Here is a 17,695-nt window from a genome sequence, read left to right as displayed (position 1 = left end):
GCGCGGGCTCAGCAATCGGCGGGGAAGGCGACTCAGGTTCAGCAGCAGACACCGCCTCACTGGCGGCCGAGCCACGACGCCCCTGGAGTTGTCTGGCCACCCTCCGCATCTCGCAAGCATTCCTATTCACAATCGTATCTCGGCCATATGACCCCAGGGTAAGCTTCTGGTGCCTGCACTGTTCCTTCATGGCAACCTCCTCCTAATACACTGTGCAGGCAGCTGGGCATGGAAAGCTGCACTGAGGCTTGCACTGGCATTTCACGACATCGAGAAGCTTGTTGAATCTCGCGGTGGCGGCGTTGCTGTGTCACTCTCTTTCTTTGAATCCTTGCTAATAGCTCCGTTGGGATGATACCAATCCCTCTCGACCAATTTTGTCACCTATTTTAGATCGTGAACAGGGATAGCTTCGTTGGTCCACAGTTCCCTGATATCTACCGGCATGGTCTTGAAGATGGTATTTGTGAGATTCCTCTTCGATTCGCTCAGCCACCTGATGTAGCTCAAGGCTTTCCCGTAGTCGGCAGTTGGTGGTGGAACAGTGGAGCCGGGTGACATATCCCAAAATATTTTGTGCGCGACCGTGTAGCCTTTGGCATGCTTATTTAAGTAAATGTTCGAAAGAAAGGTTCCAGTGCCGGCAGAACTAAACAAACAAACCCATATCGCCCATACAGCAAGCATTTCGGTTGCAAATCAACACCACAGTGGTGCGTTAACAATCGCAAACTTGGGCCTACCTGTCTGCTGGAACATTTTCATAACTGCACAGCTTTGGGTTTTACCAAAAATTAATGTCCTTTTATGAAAAAGTCAGCTTGAAACCTGTTCGGCGATGCTTTCCTGATGCTCTTCATGCTATATATTTCATACTTAATCGCCCAGGTACCAGCATTGTGGAAAGTTGTAAGTTTGAGGCTTGTTGGACGATCCCAGAGCATAATATGGGTGGCGCTAGTGTCGAATACGGAATTTTTGGCCTATTAAAGCAAAACGGCTCTCGCGTCACGAATATCAGCATTCGTGCGGTGCGACAGACCTGAAAGTTTATAATTAATCCGTGTGCCAAGTAAAAGCTTTGCCTCAGTTGATTCCAAGAGATTCACCCCCTCGATGACACACCCTACTGTAGGATGAGTCTGCTGAGTTCACAGCGGCCGCCTATTTGGCGCGTGGCCTGGGATCACTGTGGATCCTACTGAAGTTGTGGCGAATCGTCTGGCCCAGAATGTGTGGAGCTTGCCAAGGCTTCAGTGGCCAGCTTAGGACGCATGAGTTAAACTGTGTGTTGAGCGTGCTGAGATCACAGGGGCCACCTTGAACGCGTGGTCCGGGCTCTGTATGGATGTTGTTGAGGTCAAAGTGAGAGTCGTCTCCTGGCTGTGCACCTGAGGCCTGCTTTGAAAACATCGCGCCAACCACTGCTGTTCATAACTAGTGAATCACAAGCTGTTCGGCCAAGCTCAGCCGTGATGTCCAGACACAGCATTCGGGACGGTTCAACTTTCAGGTTAGCCCGACTCGGGAGCCATCTGAATCTACGGGTGGGCGACACAGATACCGGCGACGGCAAAAGCACGAGAACAGTGAGTCTGGTACCACCTGGCTCAGGAACGTCACTTTCTATGCCTTTGGAGAACGTGAGCCCCCCCCTCCCCCAAATGCTGACTTGAGCCCCCCTCAATTGCTCCTCTGTTCCCGTGATATGCATATGAGCAGAGAAAACACTGGGCCCAACAAATACAGGACAGTTATCTTAACTATTGGCATACTAGTTGGTAGGCTTATGAACATGTCAGTTTTAGTGTTGCGTTAATTTTGTACCAAGTAGTACCCCGTGGGTACCTGATATTTTTGTCGTGTCAACTTCTACATAACATTTCTGCAAATTTTGACAATTTTTTCAGGTGATAGCGCCTGGATTGGGATAAGGAACAATAAGTTGCAATATCGGACAGTTTTTAAAGGAACAGGATGACCCTGATGAGAGTTAACGCATGTTTTCACCCAACAGTGGAGAGTGTATTTGCCGCATAATCGTGGCTGTGATGGTTGTGCCACACGATCAACGACAGCGGTGACACATGATGGCCATCAGCGACTATTTTTTCGGTGGATTACACCCTATTCTAAGCTTTTTAGGAAAAGGCAGCTCTCATGAACTTGGAAGGAGAAATGATACCTTCACACGAAAGAGTGGATTCTCCAAAATATCACAAGTTTTTGGAAAAATTGAATATCAAGTAATCAAGCTCAAGCGGCCGAAATCCGGAACGACATCAGGTGACGGGGGGCGGGGGTCAGCCTTTTCGGCTGAGCCCCCCCCCCCCACCCAATCAAGTTAAGAAAGTGACGCCCCTGATCTGGCGTGAACAAGATAATATTTGGCGACGACGCCGGCATGAATGCAAAAACGACTAATTATTCATTCCATAGTGATCTCAACCATCGCTTCGTTGGTCCACAGCACTCTGATTTCTACCGTCGCGGTTTTGAAGATGGTACTAGTGAGATTCCTCTTCGATTCGCTCAGCCACCTGATGAAGTTCAAGGCCTTCCCGTAGTCGGCAGCTGGTGGTGGGACGGTAGAGCCGGGTGGCCTGTCACAAAATATTCTGTGCGCGACCGTGCAGACTTCGGAATGCTCATGCAAATAATTGTTCGAAAGAAATGTTTCAGTACCGGCAAAACTAAACGAATGGGCGCCTATTTCCCACGCAAAAAGCACGTAAATTGCAAATCAACATCACAATGATGCGTTAGCAATAACAAACTTGAGCTTAATTAACTGATTAATAACCCGGTGTGCTGGGGCATTCTCATAGCTGCAGAGCTTTGGGTTTTACCAAAATTTAGCATTCTTCACTAAAAAGTTAGCCTAAAAGCTGTTTGACAATGTTTTACTGGTGCTCTTCATCATATTATTTCATGTTTAATCTGCCAAGTATCAGTAGTGTGGAACGTGGTAGCTTTCAGGCTTGTTGGAGGATGATCCCAGTACGTAAAATAGGTGGCGCCAGTATCGAATGCGGTTGTCTTGGCCTATCAAAGAATAACTGCTCTCCGCCTCACGAATATTCAACATCGGTGCGGGTGGCGACAGACCTGAAAGTTTATCATTGAACCCATGTGCGCGAAGGGAAAAACACTTTGTCTCTGCTGATTCCAAAGAATTCCCCCCTCGACGACACCCCTATGTTTATTGCTGTCCAGTTATGTACGCTTATTCAGCGTTCCGGTCACATCTCAATGCCATTCGCCATAGACAGCTGCAATAGAGAGTGTGTGTGGACGCCGGAAAATTAGGGAAGGGAAAACTGCGGGGCGGCCGCTGTCGGATCCGTCTGAGACGAGCCGCCCAGTCGCGGCCCAGACGGCGGGCCCGGCCCGCAGCGAACGGCGTCCACCGTGCGTCACCGCATGGTGCGCCGACATCTCCGGCCGTCCCGGAGCGACGGCGTCTACATGCGGTCACCACTGGCCGCCGACATCCCGGCGTGGAGCGACGGCGTCCTTGGCCGCCCTCCCGGCCGCCAGCGACGCGTCGTACATGCGGTCATCACTGGCCGCCGACATCTCCCGGCCGTCCCGGAGCGACGGCGTCTACATGCGGTCATCACTGGCCGCCGACATCTCCCGGCCGTCCCGGAGCGACGGCGTCCACCTGCGGTCACCACTGGCCGCCGACATCTCCCGGCCGTCCCGGAGCGACGGCGTCCACAAGCGGTCACCACTGGTCGCCGGCCGATATCTCCCGGCCGTCCCGGAACGAAACAGAGCAAACTCATCGCTCCGTTGATGCTATGGCATGCGTTTGTGTGTGAGACTAATCATTTTCAGTGTGAGTGCCAATGTTTCTCTGTGAAATTGTCAATTTGGCTGGCTTTAAATACCTTATACCTCTGGGCCATGGATGGCCAAATTTTGTTTGCAAGAGATATGCCTGCAGGTGTATACTGACTTCAAAGTCATCATAGTAACCCCGGCTTATGTAAATTAAGTCTCAGTTCTTGGAGAAAGAGGGCTGCATGCCTGGAGATTGCACGTATTGGTTCTTCAGCGGTCTTTTCAAAATATGCCATTGCTCCAGATCTTAAAATGTACAAAATGCAGCAACTTCCCCAAAGTTAGTGTACACAAAAATGCGTAAAACAATAACTGTTTTTACATTGATAGATGCTTGCGGTGATACGTATGTTGTGATGAGGTGAAGTATGCGCACCTAGAATGAAAAGTGGGGTCTCTTGATGTTCTTCGCGACAAAAACGTGACTGAATGGGTGGGTGTGCTCGTAAGCTTCTTACAGCTTCTTGTTTTGGTGTTGATAATGTTACAAGGTTGCGTACGTGTGCCTGACATGGAACATAAGGTTGGCGGGCTCATGGGAGGCTTCTGGGAAATTCTCTTCGCGGGCGGGTGCGGGTTTTCAAAAAAGGATCAAAATGGTTGCGGGTGGGTGCGGATATTTCAAAACTCAAAAAGTGGCAGCTCTAGTCCCTACACCAAGCATCCAACGTCTGCCCGCGCTCGAACTGAACCGCGGACATTTTCCATGGCGGATATCTTTCACGGTGGACATCTTTCACGGTGGACATCTTTCACGGCGGACGTCTTTCACACGAACATCTTTACATCATCAGACACCATCCATGGACGTGTTTTAATCTGTACAGCGACTAGGGCATGTTTAAGCCTGGCACGAGTACGACTCAAGAGTCAATCACATTCGCATGCAATTCATGCGGTTCATGCGGTTTTTTAATTGGCCAGCCATTGACCTGGTGCCGACCTGAACGGCAGTACTGGAATGATCTCGGGAGAGCTGTCCCGCATGGTAGTAGCCCGCAAAACAGTATCTTGTTGCGTGTATCATACATAATATGCAATATCTTAAAAAGATATACCCATGCGAATACCAACATTGTTTCAATTGTTTCTGTAACCCTGGGTTGTATCGCCGCGCTGATGTGTTCGGAAGAGTTCTGTCCCCACCGCTAGCTGTACAGTACACGTTGCGTGGAACGCGACGAGCTCTTAAAATCAGCTGATACCAACGAAGCCAGGTCAGCTGACTGATTGTGTGAAATGTGTATTGATGTTTGCTTCTGTCACTTTGCACTCTTGCGCGGCAGTGAGGTGTTCCGCACGAGGTGGATGCGGGTGACACCACACGTACTGTATGGTGAGATACGATACCGGATGATCCATATCACAAACGCATGCATCTACAGCACGCTTAGCAGCCACATTCTAGGAATAACATCCAATCATTAATGACGAACGAGCCCGGCTCTTTTTAGAAGATGTTATTACACAGGATGTAAAGTACAGGTATTTTTTTTTATTGGGGGAGCCCTAATGGCAGGATGGCGGTCACCGCTTGAAGCACGCGCCTTAAAACAGATAGGGCAGAGCGATCATATGACGGCTCGCGTGTCCATCAGAGCCCTGGTACCAGAGCCCCGAGCTTGACTCCCAGACCCCCCTCCCAGACCACCGAGCTTGACCCCCAGACCCCCTCCCAGACCACCGAGCTTGACATCCGGGATTGTGCCATAGTACAGTACGCCTGTTCAGACTAAACTTATGTCACTTAATATCAGGGGTGATCGGAAATGTCATCTTGTTGTACTTACACTTTATTCATTATAATATGTTTTAGGCATTTTATTAGGTGCCACGACAAATTGAAGGCGATGTCACACCACAAGCTGTGGGACATTAGTGGCTGCGATTCATGAAATGTTTCAAGAAACATGTGCCGTGACACAATCGTGACTGTGGACGTGAGTGGTTGCCATAAACACATCCACGTGCGCTTCCGCAGTAACAGTAAATCCAATCTGCGGCGGCCGTGAAGACATTTACTGAAGCGGCGCGCCAGCCGAGAGTTTGTATAGCAAAACAAACGCCGTGTGGAGAAGACAAAGCTTCCAGTAAACCTTGGTGCTCAGCAAGTTTCTAGTGCTCGTTTTTAGCACCACTCAGAGGGTAGTAAAATGACTCAGTTTACACAGCCACACGAAATGAGGTCGAAAGTGTGCGACTCAAGCGGCACAAGAGGCCCCAAGCCTGGGCAGCTCTGAAGTACACATGACCTCCTCGGTAGCGCACGACATAAGCGGACGGATGCGTTGTCAAACAGAAGGCCAGCACAGCGCTGAGACCGCTACACAGCTGACCATGCGGTGGTGGTCTCCCACATCGCCAGCCGCGACAGAGGGCACCTCAGACGTTATTGTCGAGGGCGTCTCTTCTCGCTGGCCACCGGCGCCGATGAGGCAGGTGGTTCTGTGCCCCGGCCACCATTCTCGCAGCTTGTCCGCAGCGGCATACACCACCGGCACCAGTCGTGGTGGACGAGCCATATCACTGATGCTGCTCTTGACCTCGGTGCTGGCACGGTGGCCGCCACTAGCTCTGAGCCGGCCAGCCGGGTCGTCGCGCTCTCCGCCAGCGCTTCTCCGAGGTCAACATGACGTCTCCCCTGGCGGCGCTGTGGCAGCCCCGCGGACGGCCCCGGCCGCCGGGCCCAGCGGCGCTGTGCCGGCCCCACGGGCAAGCCCCGGCCACCGGGCCCGGCCGCAGGCATCTGAGCCGGCGCCGGCTCGCCACCGGTCAGGCTGAACACCCGCCTGACCTGACCCGCCCCGGCGCCGCCGCCGGCGATCGAGGTCACCGGCCGGACCTGGACCGGCTCCTCGCTGTTGTGTGAGGAGAGGCTGCTCAGATGGAGGCAGTCGGCTGCGCCGGCCGCCGGCGGGCACGCCCGACGGGCACGCAGAGGAGTCTCCAGACGCAGCTCACCAACCGGCTGGAACATGGAACCAAAGCGGTGTCGGACTTCAGCATGACGACCCTGGCGTTGGGAGTTGAGCTGCAGTAAGCGCGGGAACGAGCAAGCCCTGGATAGAAATGGGGTTGCAATGTTATTGAACACAATCAGATAAATCAACATAACATCACCAATCATGAAAGAAAAAGTAAGGACGAGCTTGATCAGTCACTGAAAACACTTGATATAAATGAAACATGCAAAAACAATCAAGTATACATGCTACGTCAGGATAAAAACGGAAATAAAGGCATGTACGTTCGTTGTCGAATAGACATATTCGATTTACTTTGAGCAAAGCCTTTTCATGCCGCACGGCTAGTGAAACTCAGGTAGAAGGAACTGCAAAAAACTTACTGAGCTATCACTCGCCTGGGCAGGACGGCCTTGACAACCGCCAACATAAAAGAACGCATTAATTATATATACGTTACGCCGGCAAACGACAAACGCCTCGTGGCAGCAGTGTTCCTACAGCCACAACCCGGTCATCACCGCATAGTTCCGTCGCCCCATGAGGTCAAGGTCGGTCTAACTCGTCTGGGGGCTCTTCAAGAGCCGCCACCTCACCCCGACCCACCTGTTCGCCTGAAGACGCGTCCTGCGTCTCCGGCGCCGGCTGCTCCACAAAATGGCCGAACGCGTACGGGATGAGACTCTCGTCGATGTAGTGTCCGTCTTCCTCGTCTGGAAAACAGCTGCGTGCTTTGACAGAGCGACACGCGTGGAACGTTTGGTGTTTACAAAAGCACCTACTCCCACCATGCGCGCTCTGTGGCCCATTCGTGCACCATTTGGAGAAGCCTTAGCTTTAGAAAGGCAGACAAAGGCAATGACACACGGCGTTAACAGGCTGACTTGATGGAAACACAACGCAAGCGCTTATACCTCATCCCGGTATTCGTGTGTTTTAGCAGTATCTGCAAAGCAACGCAGATTAAAGCGAATATTTATGCATAGCTGAACAAAAAGTTTCAAGGACTCTCGATGGCTTCACTTTTAATTGCGCCTTCATAGTCTTTTCATGCGTGTCCTCATCAGCATGTGACGTCCCTAACTGACGTCACCCGAGGCCACGCACTGACATGCTGCTCACCAATAGCCTACACTGACCTAAGCCCAGGTCACTGCGTGACCCGGTCTGGATGACCAGAGCTCTAGCGACCTGAGCTGCGACCCCTATACTGCGACCAACCACGACCCGACCTAAAGTCACAGTGAGCCGCGATACACCCACCGGAGCTGAGCTCGTCGGCCAGCTGGACGACTTTGTGACGGCGTACGCAGGTCTCGACGCTCATGAGCAGGACCATGAGGCCGCAGCCGCAGACCACGGGCCCGATCAGTATGAACGGGTCCTCCTCTGGCACGGACGGGCGGATTAACAGGCACGCCAGCTACCGCCTCAGCGACGCGACTAAGTCGAAACACAAGCAGCGGCCGCAGTCGTGCTAGGAACGTTGCTTTGTCACCTGCTTTTCGTAAGCCGTATATGTTAAGCAAACGTTAGAGCCCCTGATAGTCAGCTTTCTCCGTGACGTCGAGCTTAAGTGGGTAGAAATGACTGGGGTGACGCCGGTGACGTCAAGTCCCACACCACGGGGTTGAATGGTGTTATGCAGAGCATCTCAAAAAGTGACATTCAGAAGTTCCTTAGTTCGACAAGAAACCTAGCAATGCCGCTTAGTGCGTAGAAAAAAAGACACAGCATCGCGCGAAAATAATGCGTATTGCCCAGGGGAACATTATCCATGCAAAAAAGACAACTGTAATGTGAACACTCTTTTTGTGCGGTGTTTGGGCACTGCTCATCCATTTATGAACGGGCCCCGAGAGCGGAGCAGCCCTTGCTGTTCCTCAGCTTCCCGTTATGAACAGGCCCCGACAGCGGAGCAGGCCTTGTTGTTCCTCAGCTTTATTTTATGAACAGGCCGCGAGAGCGGAGCAGTCCTTTCTATTCCTCAGCTCTCTTTTGATTTCGCGTGTTGGACTTACTGCCGAGTATGAACCATGCGCCGAGGAACATGGTGAGGCCCGACACCATGATCACCAGGCCGGTGGTGACGACACAGACGATCAGCTGCCAGTCGGCCACCTTCCGACGCTGCAGTGCCGCCTCGCGCCAGTTGACCTGCGATGACGTCATGATTACGTCAGTGGGTTTGGTAGCTGGTCAGCTGCCAGTCGGCCACCTTCCGACGCTGCAGCGTCGCCTGGCGCAAGTTGACCTGCGATGACGTCATAATTACGTCAGTGGGTTTGGTAGCTGGTCAGCTGCCAGTCGGCCATCTTCCGACGCTGCAACGCCGCCTCGCGCCAGTTGACCTGCGATGACGTCATGATTACGTCAGTGGGTTAGGCAGACGGCCAGATGCCAGTAGGTGCCTTTTCGGCTCTACAGCGAGCGTCAGCATTCCTACAGACAAAAAAAGAGACACCACTCCCGGCAAAAATGTGTTGCAAGGCTACCAAATTAGGGAAGCTGTCTTACTGTAGACCAAGGCAACTACTGCTGAAAACACAAAATTGGCGCACCTAAATAAGACACATTGCGCGGAGAGGTAGCATCAGGGACGAAGTATGTGCTGTCGACAAATCAGCAGATGAAATTGGACAACAAAGAAGCAGGAAGTCGCAATTAAACAATGTTAGTTGACGTGATGAGATAAAAGTTCTTACGTGGGGTAAACGACCTTCAGGTGTTCTAGGACATGCTGGTTAAACGGCGTAAATTAGTGAAGCAACTTTTGGGCTTCTGAGGCATGACCCCATTCAGCATTCGCGTTTCTGAGACCGTTTCTGAGAAATACAAATCAGTGTTGGAGGGGTGAAACAGAATCCGGATGAGACAACTTGACCTGAAAGTAAACATGCTGAATTGGAAGATTTGAAAAAGGCATTTTACAGACAAAATTGGGGAAAACAAAATCATTGGAATAAGGTACGCATAAAGAACACGGCAAAATAATGTTTTCCGTCTCCCAATCTTCACAGACGTTTCACCATCACTGGACATGACATGGCAGCCAGGAGACAGAAGATGGAGAATAGGGGGCAGCGGGATAGGACAAGACAGGTCAGTACCGGGGCAAGATAAGAAAGAATAAGGTAGAACAGGAGAAAGGGAAGATAACAGCACAGGGCAGGAGATGACAGGGCAGAACAGGAGACAGTGTAAGTCAGGCAGGACTGAAGATGACATATGACAGGACAGAGAAGAAGAGGATAGCACAACAAAGAAAGTCGTACATAATGAGGATGGACAAAACGAAATTCATCAAAATATATCAAAAAGAGATGTTGCGTTCAGCCTTTCTCCAATAACCGTATGAACCCCGGCTCTTGTTCGCCCTGCTCCTGCCTCCTCTTGCCATCCAGCACCGGCCGTGTCCTCGTTATCGCTCCACATATAACAACCCCTGTGTTCATCTGACTGTTGCACACTGCACGGCGATCTACGGCCGGCGCGGGCAGCGGGCGACAACGGACGATGGCGCGGGCAGCGGGCGACAACGGACGATGGCGCGGGCAGCGGGCGACAACGGACGATGGCGCGGGGAGCGGGCGACAACGGACGATGGCGCGGGCAGCGGGCGATAACGGACGATGGCAAAGGCAGTGGGCGACAACGGACGATGGCGCGGGCAACTGGCGACAACGGACGATGGTGCGGGGAGCGGACGACAACGGACGATGCCGTGGGCAGCGGGCGACAACGGACGATGGCGCCGGCAGCGAGCGACAACGGACGATGGGGCCGGCAGCGGACGACAACGGACGATGGCGCGGGCAGCTGGCGACAACGGACGATGGCGCGGGCAGCGGGCGACAACGGACGATGCCGTGGGCAGCGGGCGACAACGGACGATGGCGCCGGCAGCGGGCGACAACGGACGATCGCGCGGGCAGCGGGCGACAACGGACGATGCTGTGGATGCGCACGGCGGGTCGACACCTTCTTACATGAATGAAACGTTGCATCCTGAATATATGATAAGACATGTACAACTACACACCATTGTACTTGAAATTAAACAACGAACACGCCATTTTAGATTTCTTGTCACCACAGGGTAAGGTTTAATAAACATGAACATATAAAGCTGAAAAAGGTTTGATTTTCAGGACAACTGACCTTTAACCTGACATAATTCGGTCAGTTATTGAGCTAACAACGAAAATCGACACACATCGTTCAGATAAGCTCACTGACGTTTTCTGCCAGGCTCTTTCTTAGAAATAACCGGCGGGGGAGGGGGGAATGTCCACCTGCCTCCTTATGGTCCGGATTATGAAAAACAGCAAATCAGGGCGAAGGATATTAATCATTTGCATGCTGTTTCCAAGTTACTTTCATGAGAACTGAGTACGCATACAGTCAGCCCCCCACACTTGGACACCAGCCCGCCCCCCCCCCCCAACTTTACCATGAGGGTTGTCCAAATTCGTGGGTGCTTCGTGGAAAACCCCGTTCGGTGATATATTTGTGTCGGGTACGTCTCGCATGTTTTAAATACTCAGCCCACGGATCAAGTTTTGGGAAACTACGCCCCTGCCAGGTTACCTGAATCGAGTCGCATCACTAATGTTGTAACATCTTGTGGTACACACAGGACACAAGCAAACGCAAGGCCGCATGTCTCAAACATGAGGTTTAGTGTGTGCTGAACGACGGACCTTTAATAGGCACCGCCGGATTTACACCAGCGCCAGGTCGCCGACCTGCGGCAGCCGCGGGGCAGAAAGAGGTCCAGCATGCAGACGCGGAGTACATCACTATATCGCCGGTGACGTTATAATAACGCGGTGACGCTATGGTTATGTCGGTGGGTCAGGCAAATGGCCAGCTTGTGATTGACATTTTCCGGCGCTGCAGTGTCGCCTAGCGTCAGCTGACCCGCAGCGATCGGTGATGTAACATGACATCACGTGCTGAGGAGCCGATACATTGACGAATCTGATGACGAGCGAGGCTGCACACCGAGACATTGGCGAATCACACCGAGACATTGGCGAATCCGATGACGAGCAAGGCCGCACGCCGGAACATTGGCGAATCTGATGACGAGCGAGGCCACACACCGAAACATTGGCGAATCACGCCGAGACATTGGCGAATCTGATAACGAGCGAGGCCGCGCGCTGAGACGTTGGTGAATCTGATGACAAGCAAGGCCGCACACCGATACATTGGCGAATCTGATGACGAGCGAGGCCGCACACCGAGAGAGCCTCACAACTTAAAACGCTTAAGGAACATAGAACTTCAGGGGCCGTTCAAACGGACGTCGTGCTTTCTGGAAACTAATGTGCTTGGAAACATTGATCGCAGCAAAAAGCATAGTTCAGAAACAAGGCCGTTGTCTTTTTTCCTGTACAATAGGGCACTTGCCATCGATCTCATGCAAGTTATATGAGCATGCATGACTGTCCGGCGCCATTTCAATGTGAACTTAGTATGGGCGTTGCCTTACATTCCCAGAGGCAGCCGAATTCCAAGCGGTGAGACGTGTAAATTACAGTCGAAGCGGTGCATCAGCGAAAATCTGCTAACTAAACTCTCAAGAAAGACGGACTTCAAAGGCATCGAGCGTGCTCGCTAATATGGAGACCGAAAACTTACCTGGCCCAATCAGTTCAAGTTTTGGCATCATTTACATGAACAACTGTATATATCACGGACATGAACTGTTAAACATTATGCCGTCATCAGATAAAAGGGCAATTCTTAAGATCAGATTAAGTCGAGCTCGGGCTTTCGTATCCGTCTATTTTTTCCGCTGTTTGGATGTGTATGCTGCATACCAGCCATTTTTGTGTGAATATAGCAGCTGTTACAATTTATTTCTCACAAGTGGGCGAAACAAATCACATTGGTTCAGCGCCTGTGGAATAACCTCACATGACCTCTGATGATGATCGGATGTTACCTCGTATGTTGTGACTTACCCTTACCGCCAGGCAATCAAACCAGTCAACCAGCCGCTTGAAACCTAGCAAAAGCAGGGCAGGGAACTACAAAGATTGCATGTTGAAGCAAGTATTGGCCTGCAAGCCTCAAATGATGTCATAACTTATTCATCTACGCAAACATCGTAATTTGTGCACTCTAGAATCCGTAAAATAAGCACTCGCCAGACATGACAATTTTAGCTAATCTTTCGATGACGTCCCGAAAGGCAGGGGGGGGGGGCTCTTTGCCTGTTACTGGACGGCTGCAGGCCAAACTTTACGCGCTGAACTGGTACAAAAGCTTCCCGCACAACTCGAACGCAGACCATAGAAGAAGTGGGTAACGGCAAGAGATAGGTGGAGCTCACATGCCCTCCGACTAAGAGTGCTGCCACATTGCACAAAGCCAATTACGCTCTGCTGACGTCACTTACACAGCCGTCTGTACCGAATCTGGTGTGAGGCACCGAATATCGAATCTGGTGTGAAAATTATGCAAACCTGGTACCCGTCCAGTATCAGCACACCCATAGCCCTACGGAGTCGTGCTCACGCATGTACATGCGAGCACCAGCTAAGTCCAGCAGGACACACCAGCACCAGGACCATTGCAGGCTAGTACCTGCATTAGTTTCGTCATTTCAGTTATTTCTTGGTGTCAGTGGCAGCAATATTGTGCACTTAGGCACCAAAGGCACTGGCGTTGTCCGCTCACGCACCCATCAAGTACCGCCAACACGGCAGACGCCTTGATACCACTATTAGTGCAGCTTTGCACGGGTGGAACGCAGGGCAATGGAACGGTGGAATGCATGTGAATACCGTGGATCCCAGGTGCTCGTATCAAGCCTGTATCAACAGCCATTCCTGCGAAGTTAATCAATATGCTGTCCGTTCTGCTCAGTTATTGTGGATCAATCGCGTCATACGGCAGGTGAAAACCTTGACGTTGTGACGCATCGGTAAATTAATCATCAGTTGATATTGGCAACACGACAAACAAGCGTGAGGCTTATCGAGGGCGCTGAACAATGGCAGCGCGTCAAACAACACGGCCACTTAAAACGACGCTGAAGTGTCTAAAGCGCGTGGTGCCATCCATGCTGAGTTACCGCATGCCGGTTGATGACATGTGCCTGCAGCGCAAACCAGTTGCACCGGATGCGGAAGAACATGAGCTTCGTGCTCGTGCCACATACGGAAGTTTGAAATAATGCCAAATTCCCAACGTTCTTTATGCTCTTCAGCTGGTAAACGCAAGCTAGCTGGTACGTCAGCACACAGCGATCTAAAAACGCGACGTAATTACTTCCAGGCAGCAGAGGCTCTCGCAGCAACAATCGTAGAAACGGACAGAGTCGCAAATACGCCGCTGTATGCAACACCCGAGAGCGCTGCCCCACGCCTCCGAACAAAAGACAGACCCCGGAGAAGATGCTTTAGCGCAGGCCGCACATACGGGTTAGGATTCACCTGCTACGCTGCAGCATTCCTCCCTAGATGACATTTCAAACAGGAAGGAAGCAACGGAACGGCGTGCTGCAGCTCAGGTCGAGCTCCGATTACTGCTCCGTTCTATAGATCTTATAGATAGCGCACTGTTCCGTGCTCGGTTATTTGATCTTAGTATGTTATAGGTCTTACATAGATCTTATAGATCTGTAGAAGACCTTATATATCTGTGTAAGATCTATACCGAACGCCGTTCCGTGCTCGGTTATGGGTGCTCTATTTATTTCGTTAATTTCTGTCATGATATTTATTCTATATATCTTATTCATGTATATGTGTCATATCATTGTGCTCGGCCAGTAATCCATGTTGTGAGTATGACTTGGCATGGCCTGACCAAGCCATTTATGTCTGTATTTTATTCACTTGATGTGCTTTGAAGAAGAGCCACGTATGTGAATATGTTGCGGAATACATCTTAGTGCCTGAAGCTTGCAACGGCTGATTGAATGATACCAGAATCATGCGCCTGTAATGATTGCAATTTTCCACACGCTTTTACCATCGAGTTTTCAATGTGCTTTGTGTACGTTTATATTTATTAATGTGTCTGCGCCTCATGTAAGCTTTTGTATCCTCGCATCGACCAAGTAACGGTCCTTTGGCACATACATGTGTTGGACTTTGTGAAACGGCATGCAATAAAAAGCGCCAATAAAAGATGACAATTATGTCTTTTTTGTAAGAAAGCGATGTGGTCTCCAAACCGGTGACAGATGGCAATTAAATGAATCTGTCAAGCACTGACCGTGTCCTTAAATATCTGTCGCACAATTTTCGGCTTTGGGACAAAAGGGGATATGACCAATGCGATAATTTTGACACGGCGCATCTGCCCTAACAGTGACGCGGTGGGCACGAAAACGATTTCAGGTAACTTTTGCTACATTGATCAATGATTTACGACGAAGGGGTTACTTAAGCCAATGATTAGGGCCCGCCTTTTGAGGTACGGAAGTCCAGCGCATGCGATGCGTCACAGCATAGACAACGGCGGCTCTCTGTTCCTGACTACCGAACACTTAGTATAAAAGCAAGCGGGTGCTGAAAAAAAACTACATATCTGATTTATAAGGATGGAGGATTGCTTGTTGAAATACGCGATGTGACCACCCAAGCACCAGCCCTGAACAGACTTATTTAAGATCGTTGGCTCCTGATGAAATGCTCGCTAAGCGCTGCCTGTTTCAAAGGACGCAGTTTCAACTGCAGTTTCAGGTTATGTGTGTGAATGTATCAGGTACGACTGCGCATGCTAACGCAACTCGACTGACACCAACCCAGTGAAAAGCCACAAAACTCTATCCTGCATATGCAGGGAGGTCAAATCCCCTGACCTGACTGAGACGCCGCCATACGCCGGGAGTTGTATCGCCAGGGGTACACACACACACGCACACACACACACACCCATCGCACGCACGTGCAGCAAACGGCCCGTGCCATCCGCACGCGGTTACCGATTACGGTGGCGAGCATTTCACGCTCCAGAACACATCAATCCAGATGCGGGGTGGAATGTCAATGGGTCATGTCGGCGCTAGTTATTTGCACGAAGCCAAACATCGAAAATTGCCACTGGGAGCCAGAGGGCAAACAGCGTCCCAGTGCGATAGCCTGCAGTTACTTCTGTTGACGGAGTCCCTATTGATCACTCGTGAATGGTTGCTTCGTTGCGTACTTCCCAGTGCGGACCAGACGTGTCATGTCAGCACAATGATGTTGGTGAGGGGGACAAAGCACAGAATTTCGGGAGGCGCTGGCATCCATTTTTTAAAACCTGCATGCATGTAACGCACACAAGCCATCGTTCATGTCATGTTCACTTAAAGTCAGGCACGGTTGATTTCGTGTAGGTCGGCCCAAAGCATTCAGAACACTTCTACGAATTTTGCTTCAAAAACAAGTTTACGTTGCCCGAGCATCTGCTGCGTGAATTATGTAAGCATCAAAGGGCACATGTTATGACAGAAAGTTAAACAACCACTTAATTAAGACATCCGCAAGCATATGGTGTAAACAACGGAGCTGCACAGAGAGTGACTATTACTTCCTTTAAATGCTTTCCTTCTAATCCTGGAGTTTTGCCAACGCTCTGAAAGAAAAAAAAACCAACGCAAATCTGTTCAAGCCTTGTGACAGACGTCTCGAAACTTCCTAAACTCATTCCCTTACTTTGATTATTTCAGTCTGGTGTTTAGGTAGCATTCCTTCTTGTAATATATGATGGAAGAAATAAAGCAGAACTCAAATGTTTATCTTAGCACTTCCGCGTGCGTAAGGTACCAACGATACACAACTTCGAAGCCGGCTATACCGCATAACTTAGCCTCAATAATTCACATTCAGGCAGCTTCGGCACGGCGTATTTGTATCGTGACGTTCCACCATTATCATTATTTGAAGCATCAGTCGAACATGATGCTTCAAATAACGCCAAACGTAATCATAGCGTCAGCATTTCGTCCACAAGCTGCGCTAGCGACAACTCTCAAGCCATCCCCCAAACAGCACCAAATACACGACAAACCTTACCCGGACGAGGGGCCTGCTGCTGCCCCGTCTGGCCGACCCCATCTGGTGGCCGTGGTGCCAGGCCTGGTGCCACTGCTGCGCCTGCTGCTGCCGCTGCTGCTGCTCCGGCGCCGGCGGGTCGGACGGGTCGGAGCTGCCGTCGACGCGCCGCCTGCTGCTGTAGTAGCGGTAGAGGCTGAGCATGCCGCCGGCGGGGCCTGAGCGGAGTCCGCCGGCGGCGCCGGTTAACGAGGATCGATGGCGGGTCCCCGCCGGTGACGGGGCGGCCGATACGCCCCGGGCCCCGGTCACCGCCGCCGACCCGGCCGCTGCCGCCCCTCGGGACCCCCGGTCGCCGCCGACAACAGTCGCCGCTGGAACGACGTACATGACTCATGCGGGCCACGGCTCGCCCCTCAGGTCACATGTTGGGGGCTGTTTGAAACGGCAGCCCCCTTCTCGCTCAGCCACTTGGCGGCCGATTCTGACTGTGGGAATACCGTGTGCTCGCCGGGCTTGGATTAGGGCTGGAAGCGTCTGAATGACTTTGCTATGGCGGTGTAGCTGAAAGCTAAGATGTTGATTTACTTGGCCTGACTTGAGAACGGACATTCTCTGGCTGCCTACAAGGCATGACCTTGATCAGTCCAAAAGCAGAGCCTTATCTGAAACTTGTTAGCTCACACATGACTGATATCACATCGTTGTAATCAAAAGCTCGGCATAGCACACAACAGATAAATTTGTTCTGAAGGGCTTGGACTGCAAGTCAGCCTTCTGGCAGTTTCTCCGCCAAAAGTACCCTATGCGAGATTTTGCACGTCAGGGCAAAAACAACAAAAGTGTCACGCCATGCACTTAAACAAGCATTTGAGCCGT

General features: G+C 51.2%; 1 protein-coding gene across 1 annotated transcript; it reads right to left on the bottom strand.

Annotated features, from left to right (window-relative positions):
• Window positions 1–3,474: 3,474 nt before the first annotated feature.
• On the bottom strand, window positions 3,475–16,881 carry LOC119095769 (uncharacterized). The gene is made up of 6 exons (XM_037218624.1): window positions 16,838–16,881; window positions 8,834–8,969; window positions 8,076–8,201; window positions 7,419–7,525; window positions 6,644–6,817; window positions 3,475–3,579 (listed from the first exon to the last, which is right to left on the bottom strand). Exons 1-6 carry the CDS (start codon window positions 16,877–16,879, stop codon window positions 3,475–3,477), a joined length of 690 nt encoding a protein of 229 aa, XP_037074519.1. The 5' UTR covers window positions 16,880–16,881.
• Window positions 16,882–17,695: the final 814 nt, after the last annotated feature.

Source organism: Pollicipes pollicipes, unplaced genomic scaffold, assembly GCF_011947565.3.
Source record: "Pollicipes pollicipes isolate AB1234 unplaced genomic scaffold, Ppol_2.1 Scaffold_4219;HRSCAF=4965_pilon_pilon_pilon, whole genome shotgun sequence".
Taxonomy (NCBI): domain Eukaryota; kingdom Metazoa; phylum Arthropoda; class Thecostraca; order Pollicipedomorpha; family Pollicipedidae; genus Pollicipes; species Pollicipes pollicipes.
Note: the sequence above shows the minus strand (reverse complement) of the source record. Positions and strands in the feature narration are given on the sequence as shown.